Source organism: Pavona decussata, unplaced genomic scaffold (genome assembly GCF_977016875.1).
Source record: "Pavona decussata unplaced genomic scaffold, jaPavDecu1.1 SCAFFOLD_186, whole genome shotgun sequence".
Classification (NCBI taxonomy): Eukaryota; Metazoa; Cnidaria; class Anthozoa; order Scleractinia; family Agariciidae; genus Pavona; species Pavona decussata.
Window position 1 is genome coordinate 2755001 of NW_028145595.1, and position 16366 is coordinate 2771366.

Genomic DNA, 16366 nt, shown 5'->3' on the forward strand with positions numbered 1-16366 from the left:
CAGATGAAAATGTTACCTGATAAAGTTGTTTCACTAGTTAGAACAAATTTCTCTAATATTTTTTCTCCCTGAAGCTTTAAACTAAAAATCTTAGTAACAATTCCATTGCAGCTGACTCGTGGCAGAATCATTATTCATATTTATTCATAGTGTTATTCCTGCAACGATGCAACGCCTAGGGTACGTCCGACTTACAGTATTCCGCATTACCAACAAACGTAAAAGAATCCAGATGTCGCACTTTGAGGCATATTTAAACTAGATAACTCTCAAAGAAAACAAGAAATTTCAAGTCTAGTTGCTCTACTTACATTCCCTGTTTACTGTAATTGAAGTGATCAGCCATTTTTTTTTCTAGTACCAAGCGAAAAATTCCATATTAACTTAAAACAGCACTGTCTCGGTGATTTGGCTGTATTTTGGTTCAAACTGCGTAAATGTTTGACTAAGAACCTAAAGTAAAGTAAAGTGAAGTGAGGTGAAGTAAAGGAAAGGAAAGGAAAGGAAAGGAAAGGAAAGTAACACTTTATTTACACAGGGTAGCCCATTCAGCTCTAAGACTGGTCTCTATAGGGGCCCTGTATCTTAAAAAGTAATTTACATCAAGAATTTTCATGAACTATTACATTTAAAATGTCTAAAAAATATATATATATATTATAATAATTTCATCGGGCATTGCGGCGCATTTTGCGGGCTAAAATGGAGAATTCAGCGGGCTAAAATATATTTCAGCCCGCTGCTCTGAGCCAATGAGGAATTAGAAAGTAACATAGCTAGCCAATCAGAAATGGAAACCATTCAAATGTTCCCGCCGTTTTCTTGTTTATTCGACTGGAAACGCTGCCATCTCTGCCATCTCTAAAGAAATTGTTTTCATTTAGAATGATAAAAAATGACTGAAAAAACAAACGAACGAGACTCTCAGTCATCTCAACTTGACGAAGACGAGTTACAGAAACTCGAAGAAGAATCCATACCCCAAAACACGAGAAAACAAACTTCGTGGGGCGTGAAAAAGTTCAGTGACTGGTGCGACAAGAGACGAATCGATTGTGACCTGCATTCCGTAAGCCCAACAGAATTGAGCGGCATTCTTCGCAGATTTTATGCAGAGGTTAAAACAAACCAGAAAAAGGATCTCACACCAAGTGAGTTGACCGGAATAAGAGCTGCAATACACCGCAAAATTACCAGCCAGCCCATTTCAAGACCCATCGACATCCTGAAAGATGGCGAGTTTTTGCAAGCAAACAAAATGTTTGAAGCTGTTTGTAAATCGTACTACAAACGAGGAAACCCCAAGCCCAAGCATAAAAGTCCAATTGAAGCTGGGGATATGGAGAAACTCAAGTCCTATTTCTCGACTGACTGTCCTGACAAGCTTCAAGAATTTGTCTGGTTTAATCTGTGCTATTATCTGGGCAGGAGAGGAAGGGAGGGCTGGCGCGAACTTACAAAGAACTCGCTCGAATTCAAGAAAGACGATCAAGATAAAGAATATGTCACCATAAAGCACACAGAGCAGTCCAAGAACTACCAAGGTGGCTCTCAACAGAAGGATCAAGATTATACTGACGTGAGAATGTACGGAATACCTGGCTCGCCAATGGATCCCATAAACTCACTGAAATTTATGCTCAGTAAACTTCATCCGGAGTGTGAGGCGCTTTTTCAGACTCCATTGATAAACTTTGGCAAGTCGGGAACCTGTCGGTACAAGAACGAGCCCCTGGGAAAGAATAAAATCGCCCAACTGATGCCCAAGATTTCAAAAAGGCTTGCCTTAATCAGATCTATACCGCACACTGTGTGCGAGCTTCTACAATAACCAGTCTTCATCAAGCTGGAGTTGATGCCAAGCAAATTTGCGCCATTACAAAGCACAAGAATAAACAAAGCTTGACGCCCTATATCAAGGATAGCTCTAGCTTCCAGAGACGAGCTTGCTCTAACATCCTCAGCCGTCCGTTCGCTGCAAATGAAGCCGTTGGTGCTACTGGTAACGATCCAAAAAATGCTTGCAGTAGCTTCATGGCCGACCGCAAACTCTGCGAAGTAAACGTAAGTTTTTCTTCAAAGAGCGATGCTCGCTCAGTCCAGGCAGTTATGCCAAACTGTCAGTTTAGCAATTGCTCAATAAATTTCAACTCATATAAGTGACTATTCTGTAATTTTCCTTTTGAAAACTAACTTTGGAACAAAGGCTGCTTTGACAAACTTTCAGTTGCGGTAATCTACCACGTTTTAAGCTTATTGTACATGGTGAAAGTTAAATAAACAAAAAATAAACGCCGACGCAATATTACTGTACTCTTTGTTTCCTTTTGTAAATGCCCTTTGAAATTATTATAATAGTAATAGAGTTGATGTTCTTGGTCGTAAATATGCTTTTGGCCCTTCTCAGAACTCATTTACAATGCAAAATCACATTCAAAGCCTAGAATAGTAATAAAATATCAAAGTTAAGATAAAAAGAACTGTCTTGCTCGGCGGCAGAACGTTTAAATGTTTTCACTCTTCACAATGTTTAAAGAGAGTTTATTGAAAATTTCTGCCCTAGTAAAAAGGAAGGTCCTTTTCCCAAAATTTTGTTTAACGTTTGGTAGGGATAGCCTCATATTTTGCCTTGAGGAATAATTGTGAATGTTCGAAAATCTAGTAAAATATAATGAAAAATAACTAGGAACTAATAGGTGAAAAAAGAGAAAAACGAGTTTAGCCTCTTCTCTACCACGGGATTGCTCTTAGAGCACTCAGTGATTTCACTGAGGAAGAATAAACCATAGTAAGTTTTTTATTTAGTGATTTCTCCAAAAATACACAGGAAGAACTTGAAAAAGTTCACCACTTTTTTCAAGTTGCACCCATTTGCATCCTAACCATCGCAGCCAAAGATAATTAATATTAGTTTCTGTGCACAAGTATATGGTTATTGTTAACAAAACTGAAACATTATTTGAACGATTCACCGATACAAATATATTTTTTAGTTATTCAAAGGAACACTAAAATTGGTGACACTGCACCTTTAAACAAATTCATAACGAGAGATAAATATGCATTGTAATGGAGGAAGTTTCTTGATTAGTAGACAAAAACTATTTATATCCGTTTTCTTTTTTAAATATGAGTGCTTCAAGACCACTAATGGGAAAGTGGATTTCCAAGCGGAGAACGATTTTATCCATTTTATATACAGTAGTGAAATGATGTTGATGGCGATAATAATCCTCAGTATATTCCTCTATCTGTCGCCTGACTCTGGTGTTCCTGTAAGCGTCATCATGGTATCTTCATCTTTTAGCTTCCGTTGGTTAAAACTATTTCTCGAGTTCTTAAATGACATTAAAAATCGATAAGTTATAGTATGTAAAAGTCTTTTTCTTCTGTTCTGTTTGTTTATACTTCTCGTATTTCATACTAATTCAGCCGTACCTTCCCCTACGTCTCGGCGATGTGAAATATTTTCTTCACGGTGTTTTTCACAATTTGACGAATTTCTCGATATCGCCAACAGTACACGAGTGGATTTAACGAAGAATTGAGAAAAACCAAGAAACCTGTAACGCGATGTGCTATCAATAAAGAACTTCGAGAACTGTCATTTTTATATAAAATCATAACGCAAAAATATGGCAGATAGCAGACAATGAAGACAGCATACACAAACAAAGCATTAAAGGCGGACTTCTTCTGTCGAAGCAGCTCCATTTCTTGATGATTCGCCTGTTGAAGTTGACTTTGTATTTGGTTCTGGTGATATCTCACAACTTTGTAAATACGAATATTTGCCACAGTTGACAACACAAGTCCGAAGCATATTACGACCACAGATACTACGCCAAAATGTTCTGGAAGAGAAAGGTTTATGGCTGCAGCAAGACCACTTGTGACCCATAAAATCACCAAGGCTATAGCAACCCGTGCTGAAGTGACAAGTTCTCGATATCGCAGATGGAGAGAAACAGCGACAAGTCTCTCAACTGCAATGATGGTTATATTAAGAAACGATGCACAAGCGAGAAAAAACACAGTGAAATGATTGACAGTTAAAACTGTTGGACAGAGGAAGTCGAGGTCATCACTTCCACTCGCTGCCATCTTGAATATAATCGCCATTATAGCACCATACATCAGCTGTGAAAAAAGTCCGACAGCAAGATCTGAAAAAGCGAGGCTTAGGAACAACATCTTTAAACTAGCTGGTATCGATAAAGCTTTCCACAGAGCGCAAATAACGAGGAGATTTGCCAGAATCGACACCAGAGAGAAAACTAAGTTTAAAACACAAAGAGTCAGTATGAATGCTTCTTCATGATGGAGTAAAATTTCTTCTATTTCCTGCAACCTTTGTTTGCAAAACTGGGAAGCCATGGCAGACTTTGCAATTCAGAACGTTCACCTTTTAATTTGTTGAAATTCGAACCTATGGTGGTAAAGACATCGCATGATTTGCATAATTGAATGTTTTTTTATTAAGGATCCCGAAATAAATATAATAAGTCATATCGTCAGCTGGATGGAACAACAAAATATTTTCAGAACCTGGACTATTCGAAACTAATTTTTCCTATGCTGTCTATTCTGTTTTTCCTTTTGAATTGAATCCTAGAAAACATAGCTGGTGGCTTGTATGATTGCATGACTGCGGTTTGACAAGTTAAAAGGCTTGTCTTAAGTTCTAAATTAATGGATCACCCAGGAGCCTTTTTTTCCTTGCTAGCGGTTGTGTCGGTGCAGTTGGTGAACATCGTATTTGACATTCTCAAGGCTGGAAGTCATTTGAGGTAACTGGTAATAATGATCTTTATTCATCCATCTTAAAAAATAAATATACAATGGATTTACATAATTGAAATTAAAGTTAAAAATACACAATCATACACAAACGAGCCTTTCTGCCCACGCCATAAATTAAAGAGTTCTCATGTCTTTTGGTTCTTGAGCTTGGTATTGCTACTTGTCTTGGTGGTGATCACAGGTTATAGCTGTAGCTAGTATTTGGCTTTGTAGTGAAAATTTGATTTGGGTGGTTTTTATTATTTACAATTGTTTCCAACTCACGCTAGCTTTGTCGCTACTTTTCGTCTTTCCTCCAACGTCGGGAGGGATGTTCTCGGTATTCAATGATGTCCAAACACCTGTTTTGTGTGGACTCCAACTCATCTGCAAGGTATTTCGGCAAACCGACCCAAACTGGGATGCATTTTCGAGGAGTGGACAAAAAACAAATTCGAGGAGTGGACGTATCTTAGTACAATAATTTTTTCAATTTTACGCAATGAGGAAACTTTACCTTTCAGTGTTTTTTTTTTTTTTTTGTTTTAATAAATTCAGGCAAAATAAATTCTGCTGTTTTTAGATGGTGGCAATTACCTATGAGTCATTAACAGTTTTGCAGCGAAGCCTGGAGGTTCGAGAATGGTCTTCACAGATGAAAATGTTACCTCATAAAACTTGTTTCCCTAGTTAGAACAAATTTCTCTACCTACTTTGTTTTCCTGTAGCTTTAAGCTAAAAATCTCAATAACAATACATAAACAATTCCATTGATTGCAGCTGACTCGTGGCAGAATCATTATTCATATTTGTTCATAGTGTTATCCTTGCAACGATAAACGAACAGACTGCCAGGTACCAAAACATTAAATGCCAAAGAGCAAAACTACAAAACAACATGGCTGCTGTAGATGGACGAGGCACCTGACTGAAAAGCCGCGAAAAAACCTTTCATGTAAGCGCACTCGTTACAGTCCTCTCTTTCGAAGAAGGAAAGAAACATTGTTTTTGCTCTCAATTTGCCTTTATCATCAGTGTACAAATGGGGTCAATTGAAAGTGGTCTTACAATTTTTACTGATATCAATAATAGTACTTTTAAAAAGCCTATATTAGAAAGTCGCCGTCGTGAAGCGTTTAATGCATAGAAACAAAATGACCACTGACACCGGTTGTATGTCTGTTTATTTTTCAGCCCAAGATAATTACCTTTCAGCTTATAAATGAATCTTTAACAGTTGCCAGCTGAGCCTAAACACTATGTTTACTTAGAAACGAAAATAGCTTTGTTTAAAGTCGACACTGTTTCGTGACATTAGGAAAAGTTGTTCAATTCACTTGCTAAAACAACATATACCCTGAAAAACATCCACTTTCAGCTCCCTTAGCTACAGATCAAAATAACACAACTGATTCCGTTTACTACCTCTCAGTTTACAATTGCAAGCTGAACGAAAATACAACGATCAAAGAAAGGGCGATAAAAATTTCACTTTTCTTAATCGAGAGTTTAAGGCAGGGGTTGCGTTTATTTGACTATATTCTCTAATAAAAATAAAGGAAATAGTCTTCAGCAACACTTTTTACGGTCGCAAGATCGCAATAATTGTTCACTTGCTCGACGACTGCCATCTCTGTTCTCCTTGGAGGCGACTTTCACGATCGAGCGGACACTGGAGAGGGAAAAATGAGAGCGCTTTAGCGAAAACTGGAGAGAGTGAAACAACGTTTCAGATCTTTTCTATTCTTACTCATTCTCGGCCCCAGAACTCTTCCCTTCGGCGCACGACTCTCGGCGGGACTTACGCAATCAACCTAAAGACGCTGGGGACTTTGACTTCCTTTAGCTATAGATTTATATATACGCATGCGCTAACAGCTTCATAGCAGCTGTCTTACAGACGCCATTTTAAGCACTTGACTGTCCATATACATACATTACTTATTTATTTGCTTTTGCTTCGGTTCAACAAAAAGACAAAACTACACCTCTTGCTTCTATTTAACCTCTTGTACTCTTGTGAGCGACGAGAAAATAACAGACGAATTCAGTTTTTAAATATTCTTTTTGCGATGCCCAGGATACGTTCGATTGAATGCATTCCGAATAAAGAACAGACGGAAAAGAATCCAGATGTCGCACTTTTGAGACATGTTTAATCTAGATATCTCTCAAAGAAAACAAGAAATTTCAAGGCCAGTTGCCTTACTTACATTCCCTGTTTACTGTATTTGAAGTGATCAGTCATTTTTTTTCTAGATCCAAACGAAAAATTCCATAAAGAGAGATGAATATGCATTGTCATGGAAGAATTTTCTTGATTAGTGGACAAAAACTATTTACATCTGTTTTCTTGCTTAAATATGAGCGCTTCAAGACCACCAATGGGATAAGTGGTATTGGAAACGAAGAACGATTTTACGCATTTTATATACGACAATGAAATGATATTGATGGCGATAATAATCCTCAGTATATTCCTCTCTCTGTCGCCTGACTCTAGTGTTCCTGTAAGCGTCATCATGGTATCTTAATCTTTTAGCTTCCGTTTGTTAAAACTATTTTCTCGAGTTCTTAAATGACATTAAAAATCGATAAGTTATAGTATGTAAAAGTCTTTTTCTTCTGTTTTTTTTTTTTTTTTGTTTATACTTCTCGCATTTCCTACTAATTCAGCCGTACCTTCCCCTACGTCTCGGCGATGTGAAATATTTTCTTCACGGTGTTTTTCACAATTTGACGAATTTCTCGATATCGCCAGCAGTACACGAGTGGGTTTAACGAAGAATTGAGAAAAACCAAGAAACCTGTAACGCGATGTGCTATCAATAAAGAACTTCGAGAACTGTTATTTTTATATAAAATCATAACGCAAAAATATGGCAGATAGCTGACAACGAAGACAGCATACACAAACAAAGCATTAAAGGCGGACTTCTTCTGTCGAAGCAGCTCCATTTCTTGATGATTCGCCTGTTGAAATTGACTTTGTATTTGGTTCTGGTGATATCTCACAACTTTGTAAATACGAATATTTGCCACAGTTGACAACACAAGTCCGAAGCATATTACGACTACAGATACTACGCCAAAATGTTCTGGAAGTAAAAGGTTTATGGCTGCAGCAAGACAACTTGTTACCCATAAAATCACCAAGGCTATAGCAACCCGTGCTGAAGTGACAAGTTCTTGATATCGCAAATGGAGAGAAACAGCGACAAGTCTATCAACTGCCATGATGGTTATATTAAGAAACGATGCACAAGCGAGAAAAAACACAGTGAAATGACTGACAGTTAAAACTGTTGGACAGAGGAAGTCGAGGTCATCACTTCCACCCGCTGCCATCTTGAATATAACCGCCCTTATAGCACCATACATCAGCTGTGCAATCAGTCCGACAACAAGATCTGAAAAAGCGAGGCTTAGGAACAACATCTTTAAACTAGCTGGTATCGATGAAGCTTTCCACAGAGCGCGAATAACGAGGAGATTTGCCAGAATCGCCACCAGAGAGAAAACTAAGTTTAAAACACAAAGTGTCAATATGAATGCTTCTTCATGATGGAGTAAAATACTTTCTATTTCCTGCAACCTTTGTTTGCAAAACTGGGAGGACATGGCTCACTTCACAATTCAGAAAGCTCACCTTTTAATTTGTTGAAATTCGAACGTATGGTAATAAAGACATTGCATGATTTGCATAATTAAACGTTTTTGATCAAGGATCCCGAAATAAATATAATAAGTCATCTCGTCAGCTGGATGCGACAACAAAATATTTTCAGAACGAGGACTATTTGAAACTAATTTTTCTAATGTTCTTTATTCTGGTTTTTCTTTTGAATTGAATCCTACAAAACATTGCTGGTGGCTTGTAAGATTGCATGACTACGGTTTGACAAGTTAAAGGGCTTGTCTCAAGTTCTAATTTAATGGATCATCAAGGAGCCTTTTTTTCCTTGTTAGCAGTTGTGTTGGTGCAGTTGATGAGCATCGTGTTTGACATTCTCAAGGCTGGAAGTCATTTGAGGAAACTCATAATAATAAGCTTTGTTCATCCATCTTGAAAAATAAATATACAATGGATTTACATAATTGAATCCAAAGTTAAAAATACACAATCATAAACAAAGGAGCCTTCCTGCCCACGCCATAAAAGAGTTCCGTGTTGCATGTCTCTTGGTTGTTGACCTTGGTATTGCTACTGGTCCTGGTGGTGATCTCAGGTTATAGCTGTAGCTAGTATTTGGCTTTGTAGTGAAAATTTGATTTGGGTGGTTTTTATTTTTTCAGTTTGTTGAGGGACCTCAAAATAGAGTTCATCGTCATCTTCATCTTTCCCTTGGGCTTTGAAGTGATCTTTATGAACCACAGTTTGATTGAATGTGTAATTTACAAGTCAATCCTAGAGAAAGACTTCCTCATTCTTGAAACTTCGTCAAAATAAAATCCAATTCTTTCCAATTTACGCTTTCTCACTACTTTTCGTCTTTCCTCCAACGTCGAGAGGGATGTTCTCGGTGTTTTGTGTGGACTCTAACTCATCTGCAAGGTATTTTGGCACACCGTCGCAAACTGGGGATGCATATTTGAGGAGTGGACGTTTCTTAGTGCAATAATTTTTGCAATTTTAGGCAATGAGGAAACTTAACCTTTCAGTTTCTTTGTTTTAATAAATGGAGGCAAAATGAATTCTGCTGTTTTTATTTGGTGGCAATTACCTATGAGTCATCAAAAGTTTTGCAGCGAAGCCCGAAGGTTCGAGAATGGTCTTCACAGATGAAAATGTTACCTGATAAAAGTTGTTTCACTAGTTAGAACAAATTTATCTAATATTTTGTCTTCCTGTAGCTTTAAACTAAAAATCTCAGTAACAATTCCATTGCAGCTGACTCGTGGCATCGTCATTATTCATATTTATTCATAGTATTATCCCAGCAAAGATGACCAAGACTTCATATCACGGGGGTCATGGGGTGTGTGCGGAGATGGCTGATCAGGCCGATCTTCCCCCGGAAAGGTCTGTTGCAGTGGGGACAGGCGATGTGTGGGGCTGAACCAGGCTGGGAGGAGTAGTTCTCAGTGTCTTTCCTTCTCTGCCGTTTCTTCTCTTTGTCCCTGATGCGTCTCTCCTTAAAGGTAGCCACGCCCAGATTTTACAAGGGAACGCCAGGCAGGACGGTCCTCGGCGGACTCTTCCCAGGTGGTATAGGGAATGCCGCATTGCTTAAGCGATGTCCTCAGTGTGTCGTTATAGCGCAGCTTCGGTCTTCCAAGTGAGTGTTTGCCTGTGGACAGCTCGTTGAGAATAGTCTTTTGGGAAAGCGGCAGTCGTCCATGCGGTGGACATGGCCAGCCCACCAGAGCTGAGAGTGCATAAGGATGCCGTCAATGCTCTCCATTTTGCCCAGCTGGAGCACTTCGTTGCCTGGAACTCTGTCACGCCACGTCATTCGGTGCAAGGTCCTGAGACATCTCGAGCTCCTATGGAAGGCGTTGAGCTGATTAGCATGTCGGCTGTAGACCGTCCAAGTTTCGCATGCATAAGGCAGGGATGGTAGAACTGCTGCTCTATAGACTTTGAGCTTGGTGTCAAGGTCAAGTCCTCTGTGCTCCCAGACATTTCCCTTTAGCCTGCCAAAGGCAGTGCTGGCTCTAACGATTCTGTTAGCCATTTCCTCGCCAATATTGGAGGAGCGTGACAGCGTGTGTCCAGGGTATACAAACTTGTCTACCGCAGCTAGTCTCAGACCGTTGACGGTGATGTGAGGCTCTGTGTAGGGAGCTGCTGGGGCTGGCTGGTGAAGGACTCCAGTCTTCTCGGTGGAAATTGTGAAACCGAAGTCATCACAGGCTTTAGTGAGCAAGTCTATGTTTCCCTGCATATCTGACTGTGTGCAAGCGTCCAGTGCACAGTCGTCGGCAAAGAGGAAATCACGGGCTGTGTCTTCGTGCACTTTGGTCCTTGCTTACAGCCCCATAGGATTGAAGAGCTTTCCATCTCTACGATACCGAAAGCCGACACCGATGTCACCGTCACGGAAGGCATCGGTCAGCATGACAGGGAACATCATGCTGAATAGAGTGGGCGCCAGCACACAGCCCTGCTTAACTCCGTTGATGACGGATAATGGTCGGGAGTATTTCCTGTTGTCCAGCACTCTTGCGTTCATGCCATCATAGAACTGCCGTACCATTGCCATGAATTTGGGGGGGGGGGGAGGGCATCGAAACTTGGCCATGATCTTCCACAGCCCCTCACGGCAGACAGTGTCAAACGCTTTGGTTAGGTCCACGAAGGTGGTGAACAGTCCGACGTTCTGCTCCTGACACTTCTCTTGTAGTTGCCGAGCTGCGAAGATCAAGTCGGCAGTGCTGCGTCCCCTGCGAAAACCACACTGGCTCTCGGGAAGCAGGCCTCGTTCGAGGTGATCATTGAGACGATTGAGCAGGATGCAGGCCAGGATCTTCCCAGCAATGGAGAGCAAGGAGATGCTACGGTGGTTATCACAGGCGAATCTGTTCCCTTTACGCTTGTAGAGGTGGACTATGGAAGGATCTTTAAACTCCTGTGGCAATCTTTCTTGAGACCACATAGAGTTGAACAGGCTGGTGAGGGTCTCGATCAGTTTTGGTTCCCCGGAGGCGTAGATTTCGACTGGGATGGAGTCAGCACCAGCTGCCTTTCGGCTGGACAGGCACTTGATGGCTTTTGTGACTTCCGCTTCTGTAGGTGGATTTGCAAGCGTTTCGTCCACTAGGACGAAGTGTTGGTAGTCTTGCTATGGCTTCACCGTTGATAGCTGATGGACGGTTGAGTACGCTGTTGAAGTGCTCCGCCTTGCGCTCGAGGATTTTCTCCTTGTCCTAGATGATCGTGCACCCATCTGCACTGAGGATAGGGGATGATCCAGATGAAGTGGGATCATAAACGGCCTTAAGGGCGCTATAGAAGTTCTTCGTGTCCTTTCCATTTGCATAGGCCTGAATGGCGTCGGTCTTCATCCTGAGCCATTCGTCTTGCATGTGACGTAACTCGGATTGTGCTAATCTCTTGGAGGCGGTGGCGTAGGCAGCATCACGGATACGCGCCCACTCAATTTCCATATCAGCGTCTGGGTTTGTGTTGTGAGAATGTAGTTTGCTTTCAAGCTCGCCTGCTATTTCTTGCTTGACGAGGTCACTCTTGAGCTTAGAAACGTTCAGCCTCTTAGACACTATAATACCTTGGGGCCCTCTTGGTGGTGTTTTACGGAGGTTCATCTTAGAGATCAACAGACGGTGGTCACTCCAGCATTCTGCTCCACACATGGTCTTCGTGACTCTAACGTCCTGTCTGTCCCTTTGCCTGACGATTATCTAGTCCAGCACATGCCAATGCTTGGAACGCGGGTGCATCCACGATGTCTTATTACGAGTCGGAAGACGAAAGACTGTGTTAGTGATGAGAAGACCATGGGCGGCACAGGTTTGTTGTTTGCTGTTACATTTGCCAATGCCGTGCCTCCCAAGCACACCTTCCCACGACATGTGGTCACTGCCGACACGGGCGTTAAAGTCGCCGAGAATAATGAGCTTGTCTGACCTGGGTATAGCAGAGATGGCGTCCTTCAGATCCTCATAGAACCTTTCTTTCACCTCGTCGGGATTTGCCATGGGGGAGGTGTAGGCGCTGAACAGTGTGACGAATCTTTTCTTGGGGAGCGGGACGCTGGCAGTCATCAGGCGATCGTTAATCCCCTGAGGGGGAACAGCCACCTTATTGACCAAGTTGGACTTTGTTGCAAAACCAACACCTGCCTCGCGTCGCTCATCATGTGCGCACCCGATCCAGAAGAACGTATAGTCAGCAGACTGCTCTGCCAGTTGTCCTTCCTCTGCTAGACGAGTCTCGCTGAGGGCGGCAATCTGCACATTTTAACGGGCAAGTTCGCAGGCAATGAGGGTGGTCCGTCTCTCAGGTCGGTTAGACCCGGCACGGGCCAAGAGGGTACGTGCATTCCATGCACCGAAGGTGACTGAGGTCAACGCAGATGATTTAGACGTCTTTGCTCTCTTCTTACCGCTGGTATGGGACACTTGCCAGCTACGGCATGCTGGCCAGAGGAGGATGAGACAGGCAATGTTTAGGACCCTATTTCTAGTCCCTTCCCCAGGCTACGAGGGGACGCAGTGCTGTCCTAAAGAGGGCTGCTTCGTCGACCGGGGGCGGCCGAATTCCACCGCCGTCTTGTTAACTGAAGAGCGACCATATGGCCTGCTCCGCCTACGTGTAGAGTTGCGGCTACGACTGCCAGTGTGTCCACACCAGTCGCTTTGCCACTCATCCATCGGCGGAGGATTTGGAAAGAGTGGATGAGGATGAGGGGTGATGTGATGGGGATGAAGTCATGACTTGCGCTTGAATTTGATTAAACTGCGGGAGAGTTGCGCGTCGTCAGCCTCACTCTCTTGTCCTGAGATATCTGAACCCAGCAGCAGGACGTAGACGAGACGGCCGGAGATAAGACAGGATGCAGTGGATGGCCATCAGATTGAGTCTGTTCAATTGTGCCCTAAGCGCTTCACAGCGATTGTTGCATGCTGACCGTTGGCTCACTGCCAGGTACCAAAACATTGAATGCCAAAGAGCAAAACTACAAAACAACATGGACGAGTCACCTGACTGGAAGGCCGCGAAAAAGCCTCATGTAAGCGCACTCATTACGATCCTCCGTTCCGAAGAAGGACAGAAATATTGTTCTTGCTCTCAATTTGCTATATCATCAGTGTACAAATGGGGAAAATTGAAAGTGGTTTTACAATTTTTACTGATATCAATAATAGTACTTTTAAAAAGCCCATATTAGAAAGTCGCCGTCATGAAGAGTTTAATGAATAGAAACAAAATGACCTGAATGACCACTGACACCAGTTGTATGTCTGTTATTTTTCAGCCCAAGATAATTACTTTTCAGCTTATAAATAAATTTTTAACAGTTTTTAACTGAGCCTAAACGCTTTCTTTACTTAAAAACGAAAATAGCTTTGTTTAAAGTCGACGCTTTTTCGTGACATTAGTAAAAGTTGTTCAGTTCACCTACGAAACCTATAAACCTGCCAAACCTATACCTTGAAAAACATCCACTTTGAGCGTCCTTAATTACAGATCTACATAATACAACTGATTGCATTTACTACCTCTCAGTTTACAATTGCAAGCTGAACGAAACTGCAGCGATCAAAGAAAGGCCGATAAAGAATTCGCTTTTCTTAATCGAGAGTTTAAAGACAGAGGTTGCGTTTATTTGACTATATTCTCCAATAAAAATAAAGGAAATGTCTTCAGAGAACAGTTTTTACGATTGCAAGATCGCAATAATTGTTCACTTGCTCGACGACTGCCATCTCTTTTCTCCGTGGAGGCGACTTTCACGATCGAGCGGAGACTGGAGAGGGAAAAATGAGAGCGCTTTAGCGAAAACTGGAGAGAGTGAAACAATGTTTCAGATCTTTTCTATTCTTACTCATTCTCGACCCCAGAGCTCTTCCTTTCGGCGCACGACTCTCGGCTGGACTTACTCAATCAACCCAAAGACTCGAGGGACTTTGACTTCCCTTAGCTATAGATTTAAATACGCATGCGCTAACAGCTCCATTGCAGCTGTCTCACTCAGGGGCTATTTTATGCAAATGACTGTCCATACTTATTTATTTGCTTTTGCTTCGGTTCAACAAAAAGACAAAACTACACCTCTTGCTTTTATTTAACCTTTTGTACTCTTGTGAGCGACGAGAAAATAACAGACGAATTCAGTTTTTAAATATTCTTTTTGCGACGCCCAGGGTACGTTGGATTGACTGTAATTCGAATTAAGAACAGACGTAAAAGAATCCAGATGTCACACTTTTGAGGCATACTTAAACTAGATATCTCTCAAAGAAAACAAGAAATTTCAAGTCTAGTTGTCCTACTTACATTCCCTGTTTACTGTATTTGACAAGATCAGCCATTTTTTTTCTAGTTCCAAACGGAAAATTTCATAACGAGAGATGAATATGCATTGTCATGGAGGAACCTTCTTGATAAGTGGACAAAAACTATTTATATCCGTTTCCTTGATTAAATATGAGCGCTTCACGACAACCAATGGGATAAGTACATTTGCAAACGAAAAACGATTTTACCCATTTTATATATAGCAATGAAATGATGTTGATAGCGATAATAATCCTCAGTATATTCCTTTATCTGCATCTTTTAGGTTCCATTGGTTAAAGTATTTTCTGTCTTTCTTAACTGACATTAAAAATCCATAAATTATAGAATGTAAAAGTCTATTTCTTCTGTTTTGGTTTTTATACTCGTCGCATTTCATACAAATTCAGATGTACCTTCCCCTACGTCTTGGCGATGTGAAATATTTTCTTCATGGTGTTTTTCACAATTTGACGAATTTCCCGATATCGCCAACAGTACACGAGCGGGTTTAACGAAGAATTGAGAAAAAACAAGAAAACTGTAACGCGATGTGCTATCAATAAAGAACTTCGAGAACTGTTATTTTTATATAAAAACATAACGCACAAATGTGGCATATAGCAGACTATGAAGACAACATACACAAACAAAGCATTAAAGGCAGACTTCTTCTGTCGAAGCACCTCCATTTCTTGATGATTCGCCTGTTGAGATTGACTTTGTATTTGGTTCTGGTGATATCTCACAACTTTGTAAATACGAATATTTGCCACAGTTGACAACACAAGTCCGAAGCATATTACGACAACAGATACTACGCCAAAATGTTCTTGAAGTAAAACGTTTATGGCTGCAGCAAGACCACTTGTGACCCATAAAATCACCAAGGCTATAGCAACCCGTGTTGAAGTGACAAGTTCTTGATATCGCAAATGGAGAGAAACAGCGACAAGTCTATCAACTGTCATGATGGTTATATTAAGAAACGATGCACAAGCGAGAAAAAACATAGTGAAATGACTGACAGTTAAAACTGTTGGACAGAGGAAGTCGAGGTCATCACTTCCACTCGCTGCCATCTTGAATATAACCGCCCTTATAGCACCATACATCAGCTGTGCAAACAGTCCGACAGCAAGATCTGAAAAAGCGAGGCTTAGGAACAACATCTTTAAACTAGCTGGTATCGATGAAGCTTTCCACAGAGCGCGAATAACGAGGAAATTTGCCAGAATCGCCACCAGAGAGAAAACTAAGTTTAAAACACAAAGTGTCAATATGAATGCTTCTTCATGATGGAGTAAAATACTTTCTATTTCCTCCAACCTTTGTTTACAAAACTGGGAAGTCATGGCTCACTTCACAATTCAGAAAGCTCACCTTTTAATTTGTTGAAATTCGAACGTATGGTAATAAAGACATTGCATGATTTGCATAATTAAACGTTTTTTATCAAGGACCCCGAAATAAATATAATAAGTCATCTCGTCAGCTGGATGGGACAACAAAATATTTTCAGAACCTGGACTATTCAAAACTAATTTTTCTAATGTTGTTTATTCTGCTTTTCCTTTTGAATTGAATCCTATAAAACATAGCTGGTGGCTTGTAAGATTGCAT

The 16366-nt window shown here is 41.0% G+C and overlaps 2 protein-coding genes and 1 pseudogene across 2 annotated transcripts; 1 reads left to right on the plus strand and 2 right to left on the minus strand.

The window, feature by feature from the left end:
* The first annotated feature begins 895 nt into the window (after window positions 1-895).
* Window positions 896-2291, plus strand: LOC146462715 (uncharacterized; annotated as a pseudogene).
* Window positions 2292-12144: 9853 nt separating this feature from the next.
* Window positions 12145-13112, minus strand: LOC146462716 (protein CFDP2-like). The gene is made up of 2 exons (XM_085085328.1): window positions 13056-13112; window positions 12145-12693 (listed from the first exon to the last, which is right to left on the minus strand). The coding sequence occupies exons 1-2, from the start codon at window positions 13110-13112 to the stop codon at window positions 12145-12147; spliced, it is 606 nt and encodes a 201-aa protein (XP_084941454.1).
* Window positions 13113-15165: 2053 nt separating this feature from the next.
* LOC146462717 (histamine H2 receptor-like) lies at window positions 15166-16366 on the minus strand. Its single transcript, XM_085085329.1, has one exon. It carries the CDS (start codon window positions 16096-16098, stop codon window positions 15166-15168), a length of 933 nt encoding a protein of 310 aa, XP_084941455.1. The 5' UTR covers window positions 16099-16366.

Coding starts and splice junctions, on each gene's coding strand:
- LOC146462716 (XM_085085328.1), bottom strand. CDS start 13,112: ATGAGTGGCAAAGCGACTGGTGTGGACACACTGGCAGTCGTAGCCGCA. Junction 12,694..13,055: donor TCGTAGCCGCAACTCTACAC/GTAGGCGGAGCA, acceptor TAAAATGTGCAG/ATTGCCGCCCTCAGCGAGAC.
- LOC146462717 (XM_085085329.1), bottom strand. CDS start 16,098: ATGACTTCCCAGTTTTGTAAACAAAGGTTGGAGGAAATAGAAAGTATT.